Source organism: Bufo gargarizans, chromosome 6 (genome assembly GCF_014858855.1).
Source record: "Bufo gargarizans isolate SCDJY-AF-19 chromosome 6, ASM1485885v1, whole genome shotgun sequence".
Lineage (NCBI taxonomy): Eukaryota > Metazoa > Chordata > Amphibia > Anura > Bufonidae > Bufo > Bufo gargarizans.
Window position 1 is genome coordinate 21,810,223 of NC_058085.1, and position 19,802 is coordinate 21,830,024.

The 19,802-nt window shown below is 41.4% G+C and overlaps 1 protein-coding gene and 2 pseudogenes across 1 annotated transcript in view; 2 read left to right on the forward strand and 1 right to left on the reverse strand.

Annotated features, from left to right (window-relative positions):
- Positions 1-581: 581 nt before the first annotated feature.
- Positions 582-19,802, forward strand: part of LOC122940391 — a 1,778,572-nt gene continuing 1,759,351 nt past the window's right edge. Inside the window, exons 1-2 of the mRNA XM_044297042.1 lie at positions 582-857; positions 18,180-19,333. Coding sequence (XP_044152977.1) covers positions 728-857; positions 18,180-19,333 — 1,284 coding nt within the window. The 5' untranslated portion in view covers positions 582-727. The remainder of the gene's footprint in view (positions 858-18,179; positions 19,334-19,802) is intronic.
- Positions 9,516-9,634, reverse strand: LOC122942973 (annotated as a pseudogene).
- On the forward strand, positions 15,371-15,489 carry LOC122942636 (annotated as a pseudogene).

Below are 19,802 nucleotides of genomic sequence, written 5' to 3' on the forward strand. Positions count from 1 at the left end.
AGCAGGGTGTTCTAGTGGTGATAGATAATCAGTTCTCACCTCTCCTGTGTTCTCCCCTGTCCTTATACTAGGTACAGTATCTTCATGCCTGCAGTTATCCCAAAACTTCTAGACAGAACAGGAAGACAGCATTAAAGGGTTTGTTTAGGAATAAGTAACTTTTCACATGTGTCCGCAGCCTCTACTATGGAAAGAGTCATACGTACCTGCTACCCTTAGCTCTGGTTATGTGTGCCGGCTCCTGTGTGTCCATCTTCCAGTAAATGTTGTTTGCTCCCTCGCCGGCACAGGCATGGTCACTTGCTTTACTGCAGCCAATGACTGCCTTTAGTGGTGATGTGTTTCTTGTGGACTTGTTACCCCTGAATCCAGTCATTGGCTCCAGCAGAGCAGATGATTATACCATTCCTAGGAGGTAAATAATCCACGGACTGGAAGAACTTTGGCTTACCGGCTTCACAGCCCTGGGGCGGCCATCAAGGGCAACAGGTGCACAAACAATGTAATGTTATATACACAGTGTAATGTTAGGGATGGAATATAAGGACTACTCTCCCTGCATTGCAAACTGGTTGGAATAACAAAGCAATCAGATTGGATTTATACAGGAGACCTGCAGATATTTGGGTCAGATAACTCCTGCTGTCCGGTCATTTTTGGTCATCATTCTAATTACTGATCTTTTCAGGTCATATAAAACCTTCCACACGACTTCTCCAACCGTCTGATGACTTCTACAATATTTCTTTCACAGCTTGTGAATCCGGGTGAAGATCTGAACAATATTAATCCTACAGAGACATATGTGAGGGGCAATGAGCAGAGTACAGAGGACATTCCTACAGATAACTGCCCGGGTGAGTAGTGACCACTAAGTAACGCAGAGAGGTCTCTAAGATTCTGCTTATACAAATAAAAAAAATAGATATATTGTGCAATGTGGGAATAATGATATTACAATTATTATTATTGATGAGTGTAAATGAAAGTATAAAGGAACAAAAATAAATCTCACATACGGAGAGACTTGTACACAATAACAATTACTAATAATTACTACTAATAATAAAGTTAATCCCAAGACCATTGGGAGACGCCATATGGAGTAGGAACACTAGATGTCTGCAGGAGTTCCTACCTTTAGATGGACACCCTCATCTTAGGGTGCCGTCCTACACGGAAGTGTGACCATACACTCCATCTGAGTGCTTTCGTCTGGGACCAACCAATTTCCCCGATAGAAGAAACACTAGACATTTGAGCATGTCTTTATAGTTTTCTATGCACCCTTTACAATTTCTAGTGCTTGGGCTTTACTGCCCTTTGTTTTTGAACTGTACCTCTACAACATCATACACACTGACTCCAAGATTAGGGCAACCTGTGCCACCGGGACTGGGGAGCCTCTCCAGTACCCCATCTCTTTATACCGGGGGGTTAGAGAGAACCTGACAGGAGTAAGATCTCAGAAAAACCCGACTGATTGCCTCATACTACCATGAGTCACGTGTACATCTAGTTGTACTTACTGGTAAGAGATATATGTATTTGTTGGTGCTACTTTACCTTATTGTAGCTCTATATTCATATATGTTGCAGGGGTTAAGAATAATAGGCGTCTGTTTGTTTTTGGGCCTGTACTAAGAGGGACATGTATCTTTGTTGCTCCCTTTTTTAATGGGTTTATAGTAAAAGTTAAGTTTTATTATTAATACTACTGCCCCTGTATGTTTTAACATTTGGTAACTAAACCACAAATTCCTATCCCTCTCCAGTACAGTGTAGTTACTATACAGAGGTCTTATGTCTTCTCATGTCTCTCCGGACCCTGTCTTTGCTCTGGCCCCTCCAGGTTTCCTTTTCTGTAGCTCTTTTCTTTTCTTTTCTCTTCTCCTTCTTTCTTCTGCCTCTTCTCTTCTTCCTTCCTTCTTTCCTTCCTAACAGCCAGTCCTAGCATTGTCTAGAACAGTGTTTCCCAACCAGTGTGCCTCCAGTTGTTGCAAAACTACAACTCCCAGCATGCCTGGACAGCCTTAGGCTGTGCGGGCATGCTGGGAGTCGTAGTTTTGCAGCAGCTAGAGGCACACTGGTTGGGAAACACCGGTCTAGAATATGGCTTGGACACATCTTTTTGGTTCTCCCTTATGGTTTTCTAGCAATTTCCAGGTAACTCTTGAAGACTGATAGAAGCAGCTGGAATGTTGGGATTTTCCAGCATTTTCCTGCCCCACAGCCATGTACCACCTACTGGACAATTGTCAGTGTTAAAGGGGATATTTATTATTGATATGTATGCAAATCTCAATAATTAATATTCATAAATAGGCGTGAATCGTCTAGTGATGCCTCCGCCTTTTTTTATACCAATTAAATAAACACTACTGCTTACCTTACTCTACACTGAACTACCTGTGGCTATTGCTGTGGCACCTTACTACTACGAAAGACTACACATTGTGCTTAAATAAAAGGTATTTATTAACACACTACACGTTACAGTCTAATATTTGCTTATAATTATATATATCTATATCAATGGAATAGACATATATATATTTATAGCACCACACAGCACTATAAGTAAACAAACACACAAATACGGTCCTAACTACTCTAACACAGTCCCAAGTCCTCCCCAGAATCTAACTACAATTACAATTATACACTTACATACACACAAATATCGTCAACCCACCCGCCCGACTACTCACTATCCCTAAGGGGATAACAAGGGGTTAAAAACACAATTGTGTCACTGCAGGGGTCAATACATGCAGGCCAGGGATATAGCCGTGGACAGGTTAGTGTCAAGGGTTGACCAGTCAGGGGTAACCAAGGAAAGGGTTAACAATTCTAGGGTTCCTGGATGGCAGGCAATGGAGGGGTTAATACCCTACAGGGGTGTCTGGGGTTAATGCTGGGGCTACACACAGGCTCTGAGGGGTTGATGCTGCCAGAATTCAGCAGCAGGCAGGGGTTGGCGGTAGGTGGATGGCAGGAAGGGGTTATTGGGCAGCAGCAGGGGTTAATGTGGGAGGCTGGGGCTGCAGGGGTACAGGGGACTGTGAGCTGGGGCAGAAGAGCAAGGTACAGCAGGAGTTACTTCTGGGGTACAGGGCAGCAGGGGTTAAGGAAGAGGCAGGGAAAGCGATACTTAGCCAGCTGATCAACTTCTCAGTCCCTCTGTCTGCTCCGTCCTTCTGCTCTCCTCCTCTGGGCTGCTCTGGGTTCAACTTCTCTGGACTCAGCCCCCTCCACCTCTCTTCTGAGCGCTGCCAGTCTCTTCCTCCAGTCAGGTATGTGCAGGGATGTGTGTGGGTTCCTTCTCGGAAGGCTGCCTGCGCTCTCTCTCTACTCTCTGTGGGGGGGCTGGTCTTCAGAGCGCAGCACATCGCTGCCTGGGCTCTCCTTTCTGCTGGCTGCCTGCGCTCTCTTCTATGGAGGGGGAGTTAGGTATCCCGACCTCCCGAGCGCAGTGCCGCTGGGGTATTTAAACACCGCGGCGCTCGCTCGCGTTTTCCCACCCTGCAGGCATGCGCACACACGCCTGCAGCCAAGTCCACGTGGGCTGGCGCGGTGATATGACATCACCGCACCAGCCCGTGCTCCCAGGCGGGGGGGGGGGGGGATCATTTGATCCTCCCGCCTGTGGAGATATCGCACATCTCTGGCGCTGTTATTACAACGCCGGAGGTGAGCGGCACACAGGGGCATGGGAACTCTTTGTTCTCATGTCCCCGTTAGGCATACCATCTCCGGCAAAGGGCAGAGGATCTATGCAAAATAAACTCCAGTACATCAAAAGAGGTTCTTGCTTGGTGCTTTTTACTCTATATACGGCTAGAGTGTGACGTTTCGGCTTTTCACGGCCTTTTTCAAACTAAAGCACAAACCGAAAATTGTGTACAATAGTGACAAAGGTAAGTGTATACATCAACAATACGCATAGCATATTCTCTCTTGATATCGTGCCATAGATGCAGTCAATAAGTTGTATATAATATATACTCCATAAGTTCCATGAGAGCAGAGCTCCAAGTCAAAACAGTTGGTTGCCCGAGTTCTGGATCCAGAGTTCAGGAAAGCTATCTGAAAAGGTTCTGTACATTATTGATTAGGGAAATAGTGATACAAATAACCTACATACATCCTGGGACATGTGCTCTATAATGGGTGGAATGTGACAATACCTGGTGCCGCTCTGTGGTGGAGAGAAGAGGATGGCAGGAGCAGATGTGTGCAACAGCACTGAAGGAAGACGCCATGCCACCCTCGTTTCGCTGGGTAGACATCTGCATAAGCGCTAATGCAGACATCTACCTAGCAAAACAAGGCGTGGAACGCACAGGGACCTGGCGCATGTGCAGCAGCTAGGGATACAAGCGCGAACTCCCTTAAATAGACACCGACTAAACAAGCGTGGCATGGCGTCTTCCTTCAGTGCTGTTGCACACATCTGCTCCTGTCATCCTCTGGATCCAGAACTCGGGCAACCAACTGTTTTGACTTGGAGCTCTGCTCTCATGGAACTTATGGAGTATATATTATATACAACTTATTGACTGCATCTATGGCACGATACCAAGAGAGAATATGCTATGCGAATGCAATGTTAAGTGTTTCCGCAGATCACTCTACTGGTAGATGTGTCAACCGTTATGACATATCAATCTGTGTAACTAATGGAACTGCAATATAGGAGACCGTATTGTTGATGTATACGCTTACCTTTGTCACTATTGTACACAATTTTCGGTTTGCGCTTTAGTTTAAAAAAGGCAGTGAAAAGCCGAAACGTCACACTCTAGCCGCATATTGAATAAAAAGCACCAAGCAAGAACCTCTTTTGATGTACTGGAGTTTATTTTGCATACTAAACGGGGTAGGAACCCTACTTCCAGTTACAAAAAACGTAACCTGCAGCTCGTACCCAAGCATTTACTTACAAAGGGCAGCGGATCTTTATTGATAATCTGTCCTTTGAAGCAGCCGAAACTGGACATAATTGTCCAATTGCCGGCCTCTCCTCAGCTGGGGGGGGGGGCACCATTCTCTGGCCAGCAATATCTAAGTATACACATCTATATAGATACTTGGGGCACATCTATATACATGTATATACACCACCCTGGGGCAGTATATGTAAGAGCATATATGCATATATATTTAACTCCAACACTTCCTTCAACAGTCAGCCATTCTTTAGATAATTGACAACTACAGTACCTTTGATGCTAATGGTACATTGTCCAGATAGACAGTACTCGCTCACACTGGCTTTGAGACGACAAGTATAGGCACTAATTACCAGGAAGTTGCCGAGAACAGGATACCAATACAATATCTGGCTTACATTATTTTCCTAAAAATTCTTAAAAATCTGTATTTCCTACATGTGCATAAATAAATTCAACTACACGCCTTGACATGCTATAAATGGGGTTATTAACCCCTTAGTGACCGCCCATACGCCTTTTTACGGTGGTCACTAAGGGGCCTAAGGATGGGCCGCCGCTTTTTTAAGGGGGAACCCTTAAAAGCCACAGCATCACATATAGGCTTCCTTATAATTACTATGCCCCTGGTGAACTGAATATAATAATATAAATTGATAGAATATATAATACAAATTGTCCCCTTGGTGCTGTGTTTATACATATTTATAGTTGATTATATATATATTGTTGGCATATATATGTGCCAATATCTTTTCAACCTCCACTATTCCTTATTGTGAATAGCCTCCCCATTGTGTCCATTATATTTATATAACTATCTTTGTAATTTTGATAGTATTGCCATCCTAACTAGATATATATATATATATATATATATACAGTACAGACCAAAAGTTTGGACACACCTTCTCACTCAAAGAGTTTTCTTTATTTTCATGACTATGAAAATTGTAGATTCACACTGAAGGCATCAAAACTATGAATTAACACATGTGGAATTATATACATAACAAAAAGTGTGAAACAACTGAAAATATGTCATATTCTAGGTTCTTCAAAGTAGCCACCTTTTGCTTTGATTACTGCTTTGCACACTCTTGGCATTCTCTTGATGAGCTTCAAGAGGTAGTCACCTGAAATGGTTTTCACGTCACAGGTGTGCCCTGTCAGGTTTAATAAGTGGGATTTCTTGCCTTATAAATGGGGTTGGGACCATCAGTTGCGTTGTGGAGAAGTCAGGTGGATACACAGCTGATAGTCCTACTGAATAGACTGTTAGAATTTGTATTATGGCAAGAAAAAAGCAGCTAAGTAAAGAAAAACGAGTGGCCATCATTACTTTAAGAAATGAAGGTCAGTCAGCCCGAAAAATTGGGAAAACTTTGAAAGTGTCCCCAAGTGCAGTCACAAAAACCATCAAGCGCTACAAAGAACCTGGCTTACATGCGGACCGCCCCAGGAAAGGAAGACCAAGAGTCACCTCTGCTGCGGAGGATAAGTTCATCCGAGTCACCAGCCTCAGAAATCTCAGGTTAACAGAAGCTCAGATTAGAGACAAGGCCAATGCCACACAGAGTTCTAGCAGCAGACACATCTCTAGAACAACTGTTAAGAGGAGACTGTGTGAATCAGGCCTTCATGGTAGAATATCTGCTAGGAAACCACTGCTAAGGACAGGCAACAAGCAGAAGAGACTTGTTTGGGCTAAAGAACACAAGGAATGGACATTAGACCAGTGGAAATCTGTGCTTTGGTCTGATGAGTCCAAATTTGAGATCTTTGGTTCCAACCACGTGTCTTTGTGCGGATGGACTCTACATGCCTGGGTCCCACCGTGAAGCATGGAGGAGGAGGTGTGATGGTGTGGGGGTGCTTTGCTGGTGACACTGTTGGGTATTTATTCAAAATTGAAGGCATACTGAACCAGCATGGCTACCACAGCATCTTGCAGCAGCATGCTATTCCATCCGGTTTGCATTTAGTTGGACCATCATTTATTTTTCAACAGAACAATGACCCCAAACACACCTCCAGGCTGTGTAAGGGCTATTTGACCATGAAGGAGAGTGATGGGGTGCTGCGCCAGATGACCTGGCCTCCACAGTCACCGGACCTGAACCCAATCGAGATGGTTTGGGGTGAGCTGGACCGCAGAATGAAGGCAAAAGGGCCAACAAGTGCTAAGCATCTCTGGGAACTCCTTCAAGACTGTTGGAAGACCATTTCTGGTGACTACCTCTTGAAACTCATCAAGAGAATGCCAAGAGTGTGCAAAGCAGTAATCAAAGCAAAAGGTGGCTACTTTGAAGAACCTAGAATATGACATATTTTCAGTTGTTTCACACTTTTTTGTTATGTATATAATTCCACATGTGTTAATTCATAGTTTTGATGCCTTCAGTGTGAATCTACAATTTTCATAGTCATGAAAATAAAGAAAACTCTTTGAATGATAAGGTGTGTCCAAACTTTTGGTCTGTACTGTGTGTGTATATATATATATATATATATATATATATATATTTATAAAGTATAATTATTCAACAATGTTCTATATATTTTTTCCTATATACCTTATATTATTGAATAGAATCTAAAGGGAGCCAATCAAAAATCCAGCATGTGCGATCCAAACCTCCGAATAGCTTTGAAGCCGGCTGTAGGAGGTTGGATGGCTGGGATGGGCTGTAATAGGGCGGTCTGTGGAGGTTCGAGCGAAGTGCGCCGGACGGCACATGCGCACTTCGCTAAACGAGGCCGATGCCAGTAGTCTGCACGGGCACATCAGGTTATACCTAGTGCGCACGCGCGGGATCTGGCTGAAGTGAGCGGAGGTTACAGAGGCGGCCACAAACTGAAGTAGGCGGATATAATAAAAGGGAGGGCGGCGATTTCACTTGAGGAGGCGGCCTGGGCACATAAACGAGATGGCTGCAGCTGGGCACCTTTCAGCATGAGACGTCCCCTTGGACACATTTTGAAGTGATTGACAGGTGATATAAACGTCTTTTTTATGATGATAGAGCCACAGGATCATTTGATAAAGTCACTTTAGGATTCACTGAATTACTAGGGACATCGCCATATGTTTAGGTTATAGGAGTAATTTCTGATGACAGAATCCCTTTAACATGTATAGCTTGGAAGAAAGACGAGACAGAGGGGAGATGATAGAAACTTTTAAATACATAAAGGGAATCAACAAGGTAAAAGAGGAGAGAATATTTAAAAGAAGAAAAACTGCTACAAGAGGACATAGTTTTAAATTAGAGGGGCAAAGGTTTAAAAGTAATATCAGGAAGTATTACTTTACTGAGAGAGTAGTGGATGCATGGAATAGCCTTCCTGCAGAAGTGGTAGCTGCAAATACAGTGTTTAAGCATGCATGGGATAGGCATAAGGCTATCCTTCATATAAGATAGGGCCAGGGGCTATCCATAGTATTCAGTATATTGGGCAGACTAGATGGGCCAAATGGTTCATATCTGCCAACACATTCTATGTTTCTATGTTATGGTGTGGGCCATGCAGTTTGTTTACTTGACAGTGACAGGACTGAGATTTGGAACAAAAACACGTCCCACGGCGCGAATTACCGTCAGCCAGTCACCAGGATCAAGAAGAAATCTTTTTATTGCAGCGATACAACGCGTTTCGGGGAATCACTCCCCTTCATCAGGTACACAGAGCTGCACAAAGTAACAGCACAAGGCTACACATATTTATACTTACAAACATACCGCCCTTAAAGGGTCACAGGGTCAGAAGGGAGGAGATTTGGGTGTTGCCTAAATGATCAGTGGCAAATATAATGTGCATATCTGCAAGCTCTCATAATGAGCCGCCGATGTGCACATTAGAAACACATTTGTATTATATAAAGCTAGAAAAGCACACTGAAAATAGTCCGTTTTGTAAGTGACCTCAAAACAATACGCCCATATGGGGGCCGACCCTATGAGGTGTGCAATAGCAAACGCATCACAGGTTTCTAATCAAATAAGGCGATTGTAAAGTTCTATCAAGACTCTAGGACCTGTGTCACATGACCGGATCCCAGTCACGTGAGAGCCGTTGCTCGGTCACAAGGTAACAAAAGTGGTGAGGGGGCCGTCCTCTCTAAAGAAGCTAGCTCACGTCACTCAACCTGGTATCACATGGCTCACATCACGTGAGTAAGATCCGATCATGTGAGAGCCGTTACCTAGTTACAGGGACACTTGAATGGTGAGAGAGCCGTCTGACTTGCATTTCTATAACCGCACATCGCATAGTCAGGTAGAAACTTATCAGAGTCGTTTTTATAAACCAGAGGGCGCTCTCACTGGAAATCTACTGTGATTCAACAGAAAAAGAACATTTAGAACATTCACAAAAATAGAGGAGGGGAGGAAAAAGAAAAGCATATATTGTGAAGATCACATACATATAATGTTGCCCTACAGATACAATAACTAGATTCCTGAAAAATAAACAATGTTATTAAACATAAATAGGAAGTGGCATGATACGACCTTAAAAAGATTTAAAAAATTGAAAAATTGATATATATATAAAGGTCTACAGCACCCGCTCTTCCCAGGTGGTCTCCCATCCAAGTACTGGCCGAGCCCAACCCTGCTTTGCTTCTGAGATCGGACGAGATCAGGCGTACCCAGGGTGGCATGGCCAATAAATAAAGGAAGGGAAATATAAAATCTGATACTCCTTTTAAGAAAAGAATTAAATAATTTTAGCCACTTATTAGGTTTCTAATTAAGAAAGTCCTTCTACTAAAAGAATATTAATATTAAGAATTAAAAATATATAAAAAGAATTTTTATGTGATTGGGACGTCATCCAATCAAATCACATAATAAATTGACATTAGTCATGCAGGATTTGGGGGATACAGGTGGGTGCATGCGTGCAGTTGGTAAAAGTACACACGCATGCCACCACTATCCCAAAATACCTGATGATTGACAAACATCACCAATTGGTGGCGTGGTTGTCACCCTATTATTTTATCAGAAAGAAGAAGTTCAAGACAGCAGTAATGTAGTTAAGGGTCTGGATCTAATAGAGAAAAGACAAACATCTATTACTCATATTTTCCCTTTCCAATGATGACAGGGTGTATATATCATCAATTTATAGATTGATTTCAAATGCCTCATTAAGACCCTGGGGGCTCAGGCTATTAAGTTTATAGATCCAGAACATTTCACGTCTTTTGATTGTTTGTGTAATGTTCCGGGTGTCAGCATGAATTTTCTCTATAGGTATTACAAAAATACTTGAAAAAAGACCCTGATGTTTATCCGCAATATGTCTTGATACACTGTGCTGCATAAATTTCTTCTTAGTGTTTGAACGGTGTTTGTTCAACCTATTCCGTAACGTCTGTGTGGTGCGACCCGACGTACTGTAATCCACATTGGCATTCCAGCACGTAGATCACATTATTTGACCCACAGTCCATTGGTTGCTTAATATTAAAAATTTCCCCAGTAGTATTACTACGAAAAGAGGTAGAGTTACGTATAGAAAGGCAACATAGACATTTAGATTGTCTACATTTAGTACTGCCCACTGGTCTAGATGGTATAAATGAACTAATGTTCGACCCAGTTGCTTTTTGATGGAATTTACGTAATTTAGTAGGTGCTAACAAATTTTTTAGGGTTTTAGCTCTCCTAAAAGTTAGGGGCGGGTGGCTTGGTAGGGATTTGCCTATGTATGGGTCTTTTTTAATAATATGCCAATATTTGGAAAGGATATTTCTCACGTCCTTATGATTACCACTATAAGTAGTAATAAAGTTGGTACCCCATTTAATATTTTGCTGTTTGTCCTTTGCCTGATCTTTCTGGTTGGCTAATAGGCAATTTTCTTGTGTAAGAGCCTTGGCTCGATTAAAAGCCGCCTCAATAACCCTATGAGGATAACCTTTTTTCTGAAATCTTCTCCGAATGATTTCACTCTGTGAGATGAAATCCCTAGTTAGCGAACAGTTCCTCCTTAATCTCTTAAATTGACTAAAAGGGATATTTGTCTTCCATTTTTTAAAATGGAGACTTGAATACTCAAGATAACTATTGCAATCGACCTTTTTAAAGAACGTACGTGTTATAATTTTGTCACCAACAGCATTCATTTCTAAGTCCAAGAATTCAATTCTTGAACGGTCATGTGTCCCGGATAAAGTGATACCCCAATTAGAGGAATTCAAGTATTGAATAAAGCCCATAATGGAATCAGAATCTCCATCCCATATGAAAAACAAGTCGTCTATATAACGACGATATAATACAATATTATCCGACCACTGGGTGGACTTATAAATGTACTGATCTTCAAACACTCCCATGAAAAGGTTCGCAAAACTGGGCGCGAAACGCGTACCCATTGCAGTACCTTTGCACTGGAGGTATAGTTGTTCACCAAAAGAAAATGTATTATGTGTCAGGATAAATTGAATGGATTTCAATATAAACGACTTTTGATCAACAGGTACAGAAGAATCTTTACCAAGGAAAGAATCAACACATTTTATTCCCAATTCATGATTGATATTTGAATATAGGGCCGCAACATCAAGGGCTATCCACGAATATGTATCTTTCCATGTGATTCCTTGGAGTGTAGTTATTAAAGAAGTGGAATCTTTCAAATAGGAAGGTAACTGAATTACATATTTCTGTAGCAAGATGTCCACATAGTGGGACAAATTGCAAGTCAGAGAGGATATCCCAGATATGATGGGGCGGCCCGGAGGATTCTGGACATCCTTATGGATTTTGGGTAGATGGTAAAAAAGTGCCATTACTGAGTCTGTTTTCAAAATGTATTCTTGTTCTTTTTTACTCAGTATGTGTTTTGCAGAGTCAATCAGGGTCCTCAGTGCAATCTTATGTTCCCCAGACGGGTCTTTGTCTAGAGGAAGATAATAATCGGTATCCGACAGAATGTGGAGAGCTTCTTTAACGTAGTCATCTCTATTTTGGATGACCACGCCTCCACCCTTGTCGGCATTACGGATGACTATTGAGGTGTTTTCACATAGGCTTTTTACTGCCTTAGATTCTTTGGGACTGAGATTCTGATTCAAAATGGGCCTCTGATGGATGGATCGAAAATCATCCATCACTAGATGGTAAAAAGTATCTATGAAATTCCCCTTGTGGTGGGTCGGATAAAAGGTTGAAGGGGGTTTCAAATTTGTAGAGACATATTGTATTGCTGTTCCCGAAGTGGATGGAGTCTCATTAGTATGTTCAATACTAGGTTTATTTAGACTCTCCAGTAGACTGAAGTGTCTTTTTAATGTTAACTTTCTGACAAAATTATGTAAGTCTAAAAAGAGATCAAAGCCTTTAATGCTTGATGTTGGACAAAATGAAAGGCCTCTTGCTAGAAGTGATGTTTCCTCTTCATTTAATAAATGAGAAGACAAATTGAAGATTTTGATTTCATGATCTGATTTCTCTTTATCTATTTTTAAAATTTTCTTTTTACTTTTGCCTCCCCTACATCCTCTTCTAAGTTTTTTCTTTTTACTGATCTTTTCCCCAGGGGATGAAAAAAGTTTGTGATCGTTACCGTATTCGGGCTTTTCATTATCGGATATATTGTAGTTGGTGTAAGTGCCGTAGGAAGGGACAAAAAAGAAGAAGAAGAAGAGGCGCTCTGACCTACCTGAGGCAACAGGTCGAGCGTCTCTATGAGGTTCGGGCTAACCTCAGAACAAGAATGATTGGGGGACATGTGAATGGAAGTTTGGGTGAAGGAAAGGTCATGGAGCGTGATAATTGAATCCAACTCCAGATCCGTGACAGGAGAAGGTGAAGATGGCGGTCGGTGGGGTATGGAATGGCTGGGTCTACTATTGGGGGAAAAAGAAGTGGGGGGAAGATTAAGGGGTGCACATTTAGAAAGGGTTTCTGAATCGAAAACTTCAGCGGTAATCAGTGTGGGGGATCCCAGACCAGGAGGTCTGGACACGAGCTCCAAACTGGGATCCCCCCCAGTGTTCACCACCGAAGCCGACCCAGTAGAACAAACCAATGGTGGGGTTTGCATCCTTGGTATAAGGGTATGGTGAGCTTTGCCTGTATTGAGTAAAAGGGGCTGACCAGTGATGGGACAATTAGTATTGGTGATGTCAGTTTTGGCCGGCATGGTTGCCCGCACATTTTTGTTAATATTATTAGTGTTATCAGGTATTGACCCCTGACGTCTATTTTTACTATTGACATAAGTGACTGCCCTGTGAGATTTTGGCAGTATAGAATGTGATTTAGAGTGAGTAGGACCACGTTTGAAATAGGTGGAGCTACGTTGGGAAGGTGCAATGTTAGTGATTGGATTAATTGCTGGTTCTGAGGGTAGCTCTGAAGAGTTAGACATAGGAGGCATATGTCTATCTTTCAACCAAAACTTGATGTTATTAGTTACAAAATCTGTTCTGTCCCTATTCAATTTGCCCACTTTTTTGTGTAGAGTTTCTTTTTCGGTCTGCAAAATCTGTGTAGTGACCATCCTATCAAACCTATAGTACGATGGGTGTTCACTATAATTCAAAAGATTAGAGACACAGTTAGAAATTTTTTCACCGAGGTCCAGGGCCAGATTCTGCCGTTTGGTCAGTAGTCTGGACATGAGACCTCTGGCACAATCCAATAAGTAAGTGTCCCAATCGGCGGAAAAAACTAGATCATCTTCAAATGAATGTTTGAATCTGAGGCGTAAACCTCTAGGGACCAGATTTTCTGCCAAATAAATTTCAAGAAACTTAGCATCTAATTGGTATTGTAGTTCACTGACCATACTTTTTTCAAGATCATGAAAAAGTGAAAACAGAGTCTTTTCATCAATGTCTTCATGTTTTCTGTCCAGTTTAGGTTTATCCATAGCCTCAGGTGTGTGTTGTATCTGGACACACTGCGCAATAAGGCGTTCACGTTGTTCAAGACGGTTGATGGCGTATTCCATAGTATTCAATGATATGGACAAAATCCCCTATTTGCAGCCACAATTTCCAGATAACTGGATAATAAATGTAATATATCAGGCTGGTTTAAAATCTGTAAAAAAAACACAGATGGGCGCACCATAGGGTAATTCTGTGGGTATATATTGATATATGGAGAGAGATGGTAAGGCTCACCTTATATGGTTGTGCAAGGATAGGCACAACACTATTGTAGGTATTATCAAACAAGCCTGGATGTCTGGATAGGGCGGTCTGCAGCCACGGGATCACAGAAGATCTTCAAACGGAGAAGCCTGGAGCCCCCAAGAAGATAATAGTATAAAGGAACAAAAACACGTCCCACGGCGCGAATTACCGTCAGCCAGTCACCAGGATCAAGAAGAAATCTTTTTATTGCAGCGATACAACGCGTTTCGGGGAATCACTCCCCTTCATCAGGTACACAGAGCTGCACAAAGTAACAGCACAAGGCTACACATATTTATACTTAAAAACATACCGCCCTTAAAGGGTCACAGGGTCAGAAGGGAGGAGATTTGGGTGTTGCCTAAATGATCAGTGGCAAATATAATGTGCATATCTGCAAGCTCTCATAATGAGCCGCCGATGTGCACATTAGAAACACATTTGTATTATATAAAGCTAGAAAAGCACACTGAAAATAGTCCGTTTTGTAAGTGACCTCAATGCCAATGTGGATTACAGTACGTCGGTCGCACCACACAGACGTTACGGAATAGGTTGAACAAACACCGTTCAAACACTAAGAAGAAATTTATGCAGCACAGTGTATCAAGACATATTGCGGATAAACATCAGGGTCTTTTTTCAAGTATTTTTGTAATACCTATAGAGAAAATTCATGCTGACACCCGGAACATTACACAAACAATCAAAAGACGTGAAATGTTCTGGATCTATAAACTTAATAGCCTGAGCCCCCAGGGTCTTAATGAGGCATTTGAAATCAATCTATAAATTGATGATATATACACCCTGTCATCATTGGAAAGGGAAAATATGAGTAATAGATGTTTGTCTTTTCTCTATTAGATCCAGACCCTTAACTACATTACTGCTGTCTTGAACTTCTTCTTTCTGATAAAATAATAGGGTGACAACCACGCCACCAATTGGTGATGTTTGTCAATCATCAGGTATTTTGGGATAGTGGTGGCATGCGTGTGTACTTTTACCAACTGCACGCATGCACCCACCTGTATCCCCCAAATCCTGCATGACTAATGTCAATTTATTATGTGATTTGATTGGATGACGTCCCAATCACATAAAAATTCTTTTTATATATTTTTAATTCTTAATATTAATATTCTTTTAGTAGAAGGACTTTCTTAATTAGAAACCTAATAAGTGGCTAAAATTATTTAATTCTTTTCTTAAAAGGAGTATCAGATTTTATATTTCCCTTCCTTTATTTATTGGCCATGCCACCCTGGGTACGCCTGATCTCGTCCGATCTCAGAAGCAAAGCAGGGTTGGGCTCGGCCAGTACTTGGATGGGAGACCACCTGGGAAGAGCGGGTGCTGTAGACCTTTATATATATCAATTTTTCAATTTTTTAAATCTTTTTAAGGTCGTATCATGCCACTTCCTATTTATGTTTAATAACATTGTTTATTTTTCAGGAATCTAGTTATTGTATCTGTAGGGCAACATTATATGTATGTGATCTTCACAATATATGCTTTTCTTTTTCCTCCCCTCCTCTATTTTTGTGAATGTTCTAAATGTTCTTTTTCTGTTGAATCACAGTAGATTTCCAGTGAGAGCGCCCTCTGGTTTATAAAAACGACTCTGATAAGTTTCTACCTGACTATGCGATGTGCGGTTATAGAAATGCAAGTCAGACGGCTCTCTCACCATTCAAGTGTCCCTGTAACTAGGTAACGGCTCTCACATGATCGGATCTTACTCACGTGATGTGAGCCATGTGATACCAGGTTGAGTGACGTGAGCTAGCTTCTTTAGAGAGGACGGCCCCCTCACCACTTTTGTTACCTTGTGACCGAGCAACGGCTCTCACGTGACTGGGATCCGGTCATGTGACACAGGTCCTAGAGTCTTGATAGAACTTTACAATCGCCTTATTTGATTAGAAACCTGTGATGCGTTTGCTATTGCACACCTCATAGGGTCGGCCCCCATATGGGCGTATTGTTTTGAGGTCACTTACAAAACGGACTATTTTCAGTGTGCTTTTCTAGCTTTATATAATACAAATGTGTTTCTAATGTGCACATCGGCGGCTCATTAGGAGAGCTTGCAGATATGCACATTATATTTGCCACTGATCATTTAGGCAACACCCAAATCTCCTCCCTTCTGACCCTGTGACCCTTTAAGGGCGGTATGTTTGTAAGTATAAATATGTGTAGCCTTGTGCTGTTACTTTGTGCAGCTCTGTGTACCTGATGAAGGGGAGTGATTCCCCGAAACGCGTTGTATCGCTGCAATAAAAAGATTTCTTCTTGATCCTGGTGACTGGCTGACGGTAATTCGCGCCGTGGGACGTGTTTTTGTTCCTTTATACTATTATCTTCTTGGGGGCTCCAGGCTTCTCCGTTTGAAGATCTTCTGTGATCCCGTGGCTGCAGACCGCCCTATCCAGACATCCAGGCTTGTTTGATAATACCTACAATAGTGTTGTGCCTATCCTTGCACAACCATATAAGGTGAGCCTTACCATCTCTCTCCATATATCAATATATACCCACAGAATTACCCTATGGTGCGCCCATCTGTGTTTTTTTTACAGATTTTAAACCAGCCTGATATATTACAGGACTGAGATTTGGAGAGACCTCGGTGTGCAGTGTCCTAGCTGCAGTGATGATGTTCGGGTCACAGGATTATTCTTTGGCGCTTTATGTAGTTTGTGTAATTGGGAAAGGCTGCAGGATAAGGCTACATTCACACAACAGTGAAAAATGGCACACAGCAGTTTTTTTTAATAAATTGAACTCAATCGCGCTATTCACATGGCCATTTTTTTTCTAAGGGGAGTGAATAGTGGTTGTGAAAAATGGGACTATTTGTAATGGTCATTTAGACAAGAGTGCATCCATGTAATGGCCGTTTAAAATGGGTACACTAGTGGAAAATGGCCATTTAGGGGTTAAAATAAAAATAAATTGCCTTATTCGCTTGCACACACAAGGCAGTCTCTCTTGGTGCGGAAGGACCTGTGCTACCAACGTGATGACATCACCATGCTCTCCCAGCATTATTGCTTAGGAGCGCATGGTGACATCAACCCACTGAGAGTGTAGGTCCTTTAGCACCAAATGAAGAGCGACTTTTCTCTACACGTGCAAGTGGATGAGAGGAGTAATCCCCCCCCCCCCCCATAAAAACAAAACCCTGCACTTTATTAACATTATTAATTATTACTGATGGGAGCCACCCTGGGGAACATTATTACTAACTGGGGCCACTGTGGGGGACATTATGTATACTGCAGGGATTGGTAATTAAATTTAAAAAAAAAGCAAATAAAAATCATCTAAATCATCCTCAAATAGAGGCCGTTAAAAATGAATGCAAAACGTCCAGACGACCAACAAAAGGAAAAATGCCCTTGAAAAACTGAGTGTGTCCATTTTTTATGGCCTTTTTTTCATGTGTGAATGTAGCCTTAAGAGGTCATACAAAAAAGTCTCACCACTGAACACCAGATATTTGTCTGCTGCTGGGAAGATCATGATGTGCTCGGTATTACTTTAACTTTATTCACAGTATAGGAGCTTCACTGGTGTAAAGGGGACACTAAGGAACAGCACTACTGCAGGGGAGCGCAAAGGGGGCATAACTACTGTGTGGGGGCACTTAGGAACCATCAGTACTGTGAAGAGGGCACTAAAGGGGAATTCCACTGTGAAAGGGATACTGATGGGAGATAACTATTGTGTGGGGCACTAAGAGGGGATTCGTTGCCTCTTGTTCAGTGTTAGAAAATGTTTTATTTATTTATATATCTTTTTTAAATGACTGATTGGGTGGGGGTTGCAGGGAAGTTGCTTGAAAGTGGGAGCCAGCGTTTTCTACTTATGACCCTTGGTCTACTATTAAATTGTGGTCTGTTTGGCCACCACTGTTTTAGTCGATTGATACTTGAAATGCCTTGTAATTTCTGTGGATTTTTTTATTTATTGGAAACATTCTAAAACTTCAATGCAATTTTAATGTTTTTTATCAATCATAAAATGTATTTTATTCTTGGCAGATGACTGTACCAGGAACTTAGAGAAACATCTGGTATCTTCAGATTTTGAAGTAGATGATTGTGGTATCACACGAGATACATTTGAAGAGCATGCCAATATACAACCCTCATCCAATCACAGCAACAATGCATCACTTGATTCTTTTAAACAGGTCCGATCTTCTGATTCATCACATACTGTAAGACAGAATAAAAGTCACAGAGGAGGTGCTAAACATCAAACAGCTTACGTAAAAGAGAATCCATTTTCATGTTCAGAATGTGGAAAATGTTTTAGATTTAAATCTCAGATTGTTACACATGAGAGAATTCACACAGGGGAGAAGCCATATTCATGTTCAGAATGTGGGAAATGTTTTCACTGTAATTCATCTCTTCTTATACATCAGAGAATTCACACAGGAGAGAAGCCATTTTCATGTTCAGAATGTGGAAAATGTTTTAACCAGAAATCAGCTCTTGTTATACATCAGAGAATTCACACAGGGGAGAAGCCATTTTCATGTTCAGAATGTGGGAAATGTTTTAACCGTAAATCATATCTTGTTATACATCAGAGAATTCACACAGAAGAAAAGCCATTTTCATGTTCAGAATGTGGGAAATGTTTTAAGATGAAATCAGAATTTGTTATACATCAGAGAAATCACACAGGGGAGAAGCCATTTTCATGTTCAGAATGTGGTAAATGTTTTAATAGTAAATCAGGTCTTGATAGACATCAGAGAAATCACACAGGAGAGAAGCCATTTTCATGTTCAGAATGTGGGAAATGTTTTAATCGTAAATCGGATCTTGTTATACATCAGAGAATTCACACAGGAGAGAAGCCATTTTCATGTTCAGAATGTGGGAAATGTTTTAAGAGTAAATCAGAATTTGTTATACATGAGAGAATTCACACAGGAGAGAAGCCATTTTCATGTTCAGAATGTGGAAAATGTTTTAACCAGAAATCTGATTTTGTTATACATCAGAGAATTCACACAGGGGAGAAGCCATTTTCATGTTCAGAATGTGGGAAATGTTTTAACCGTAAATCAACTCTTGACACACATCAGAAAATTCACACAGGGGAGAAGCCATTTTCATGTTCAGAATGTGATATGTGTTTCAACCATAAATCATACCTTGTTAAACATAAAAGAAAACACATATAAGAGAAGCCATCTTTATGCTTAGCCCATTAGTGACCTCCCTTATGTATTTTTATGGTGGTCACTAACTGGCTTTATTCTTTCAGATACTCCGTTTTATAGGGAGGTAAAACAGCACCTTGCTTTCAGTTACCAGAGGTAGCTGAGGGCTTGGAGCGATGATTGGGACCGCTGTGACCAAAACATAGCCTCTTTTATTGAATGAATATTGGTAATCAAAGGACAGATCCAGTTAAAAGTGAAACTAAGTTTATTTTTTTATATATCTCCTCTAAACACAAATGTTTGGTGAGAGAAAAAAAATAAAATAAAATAGTCTCTCAAAGTACCACCCTGCCTGTGATCGGTATGGGGACCCTCCATTCCTGTAAAATTGAAAATACAGGGGCCTATATGTGAAAGTCCAAAAAATAGAGCTGGATTCCCACAAGAGCTGGTGTCCAGACATGTGGAAAAAGGGGCCTCA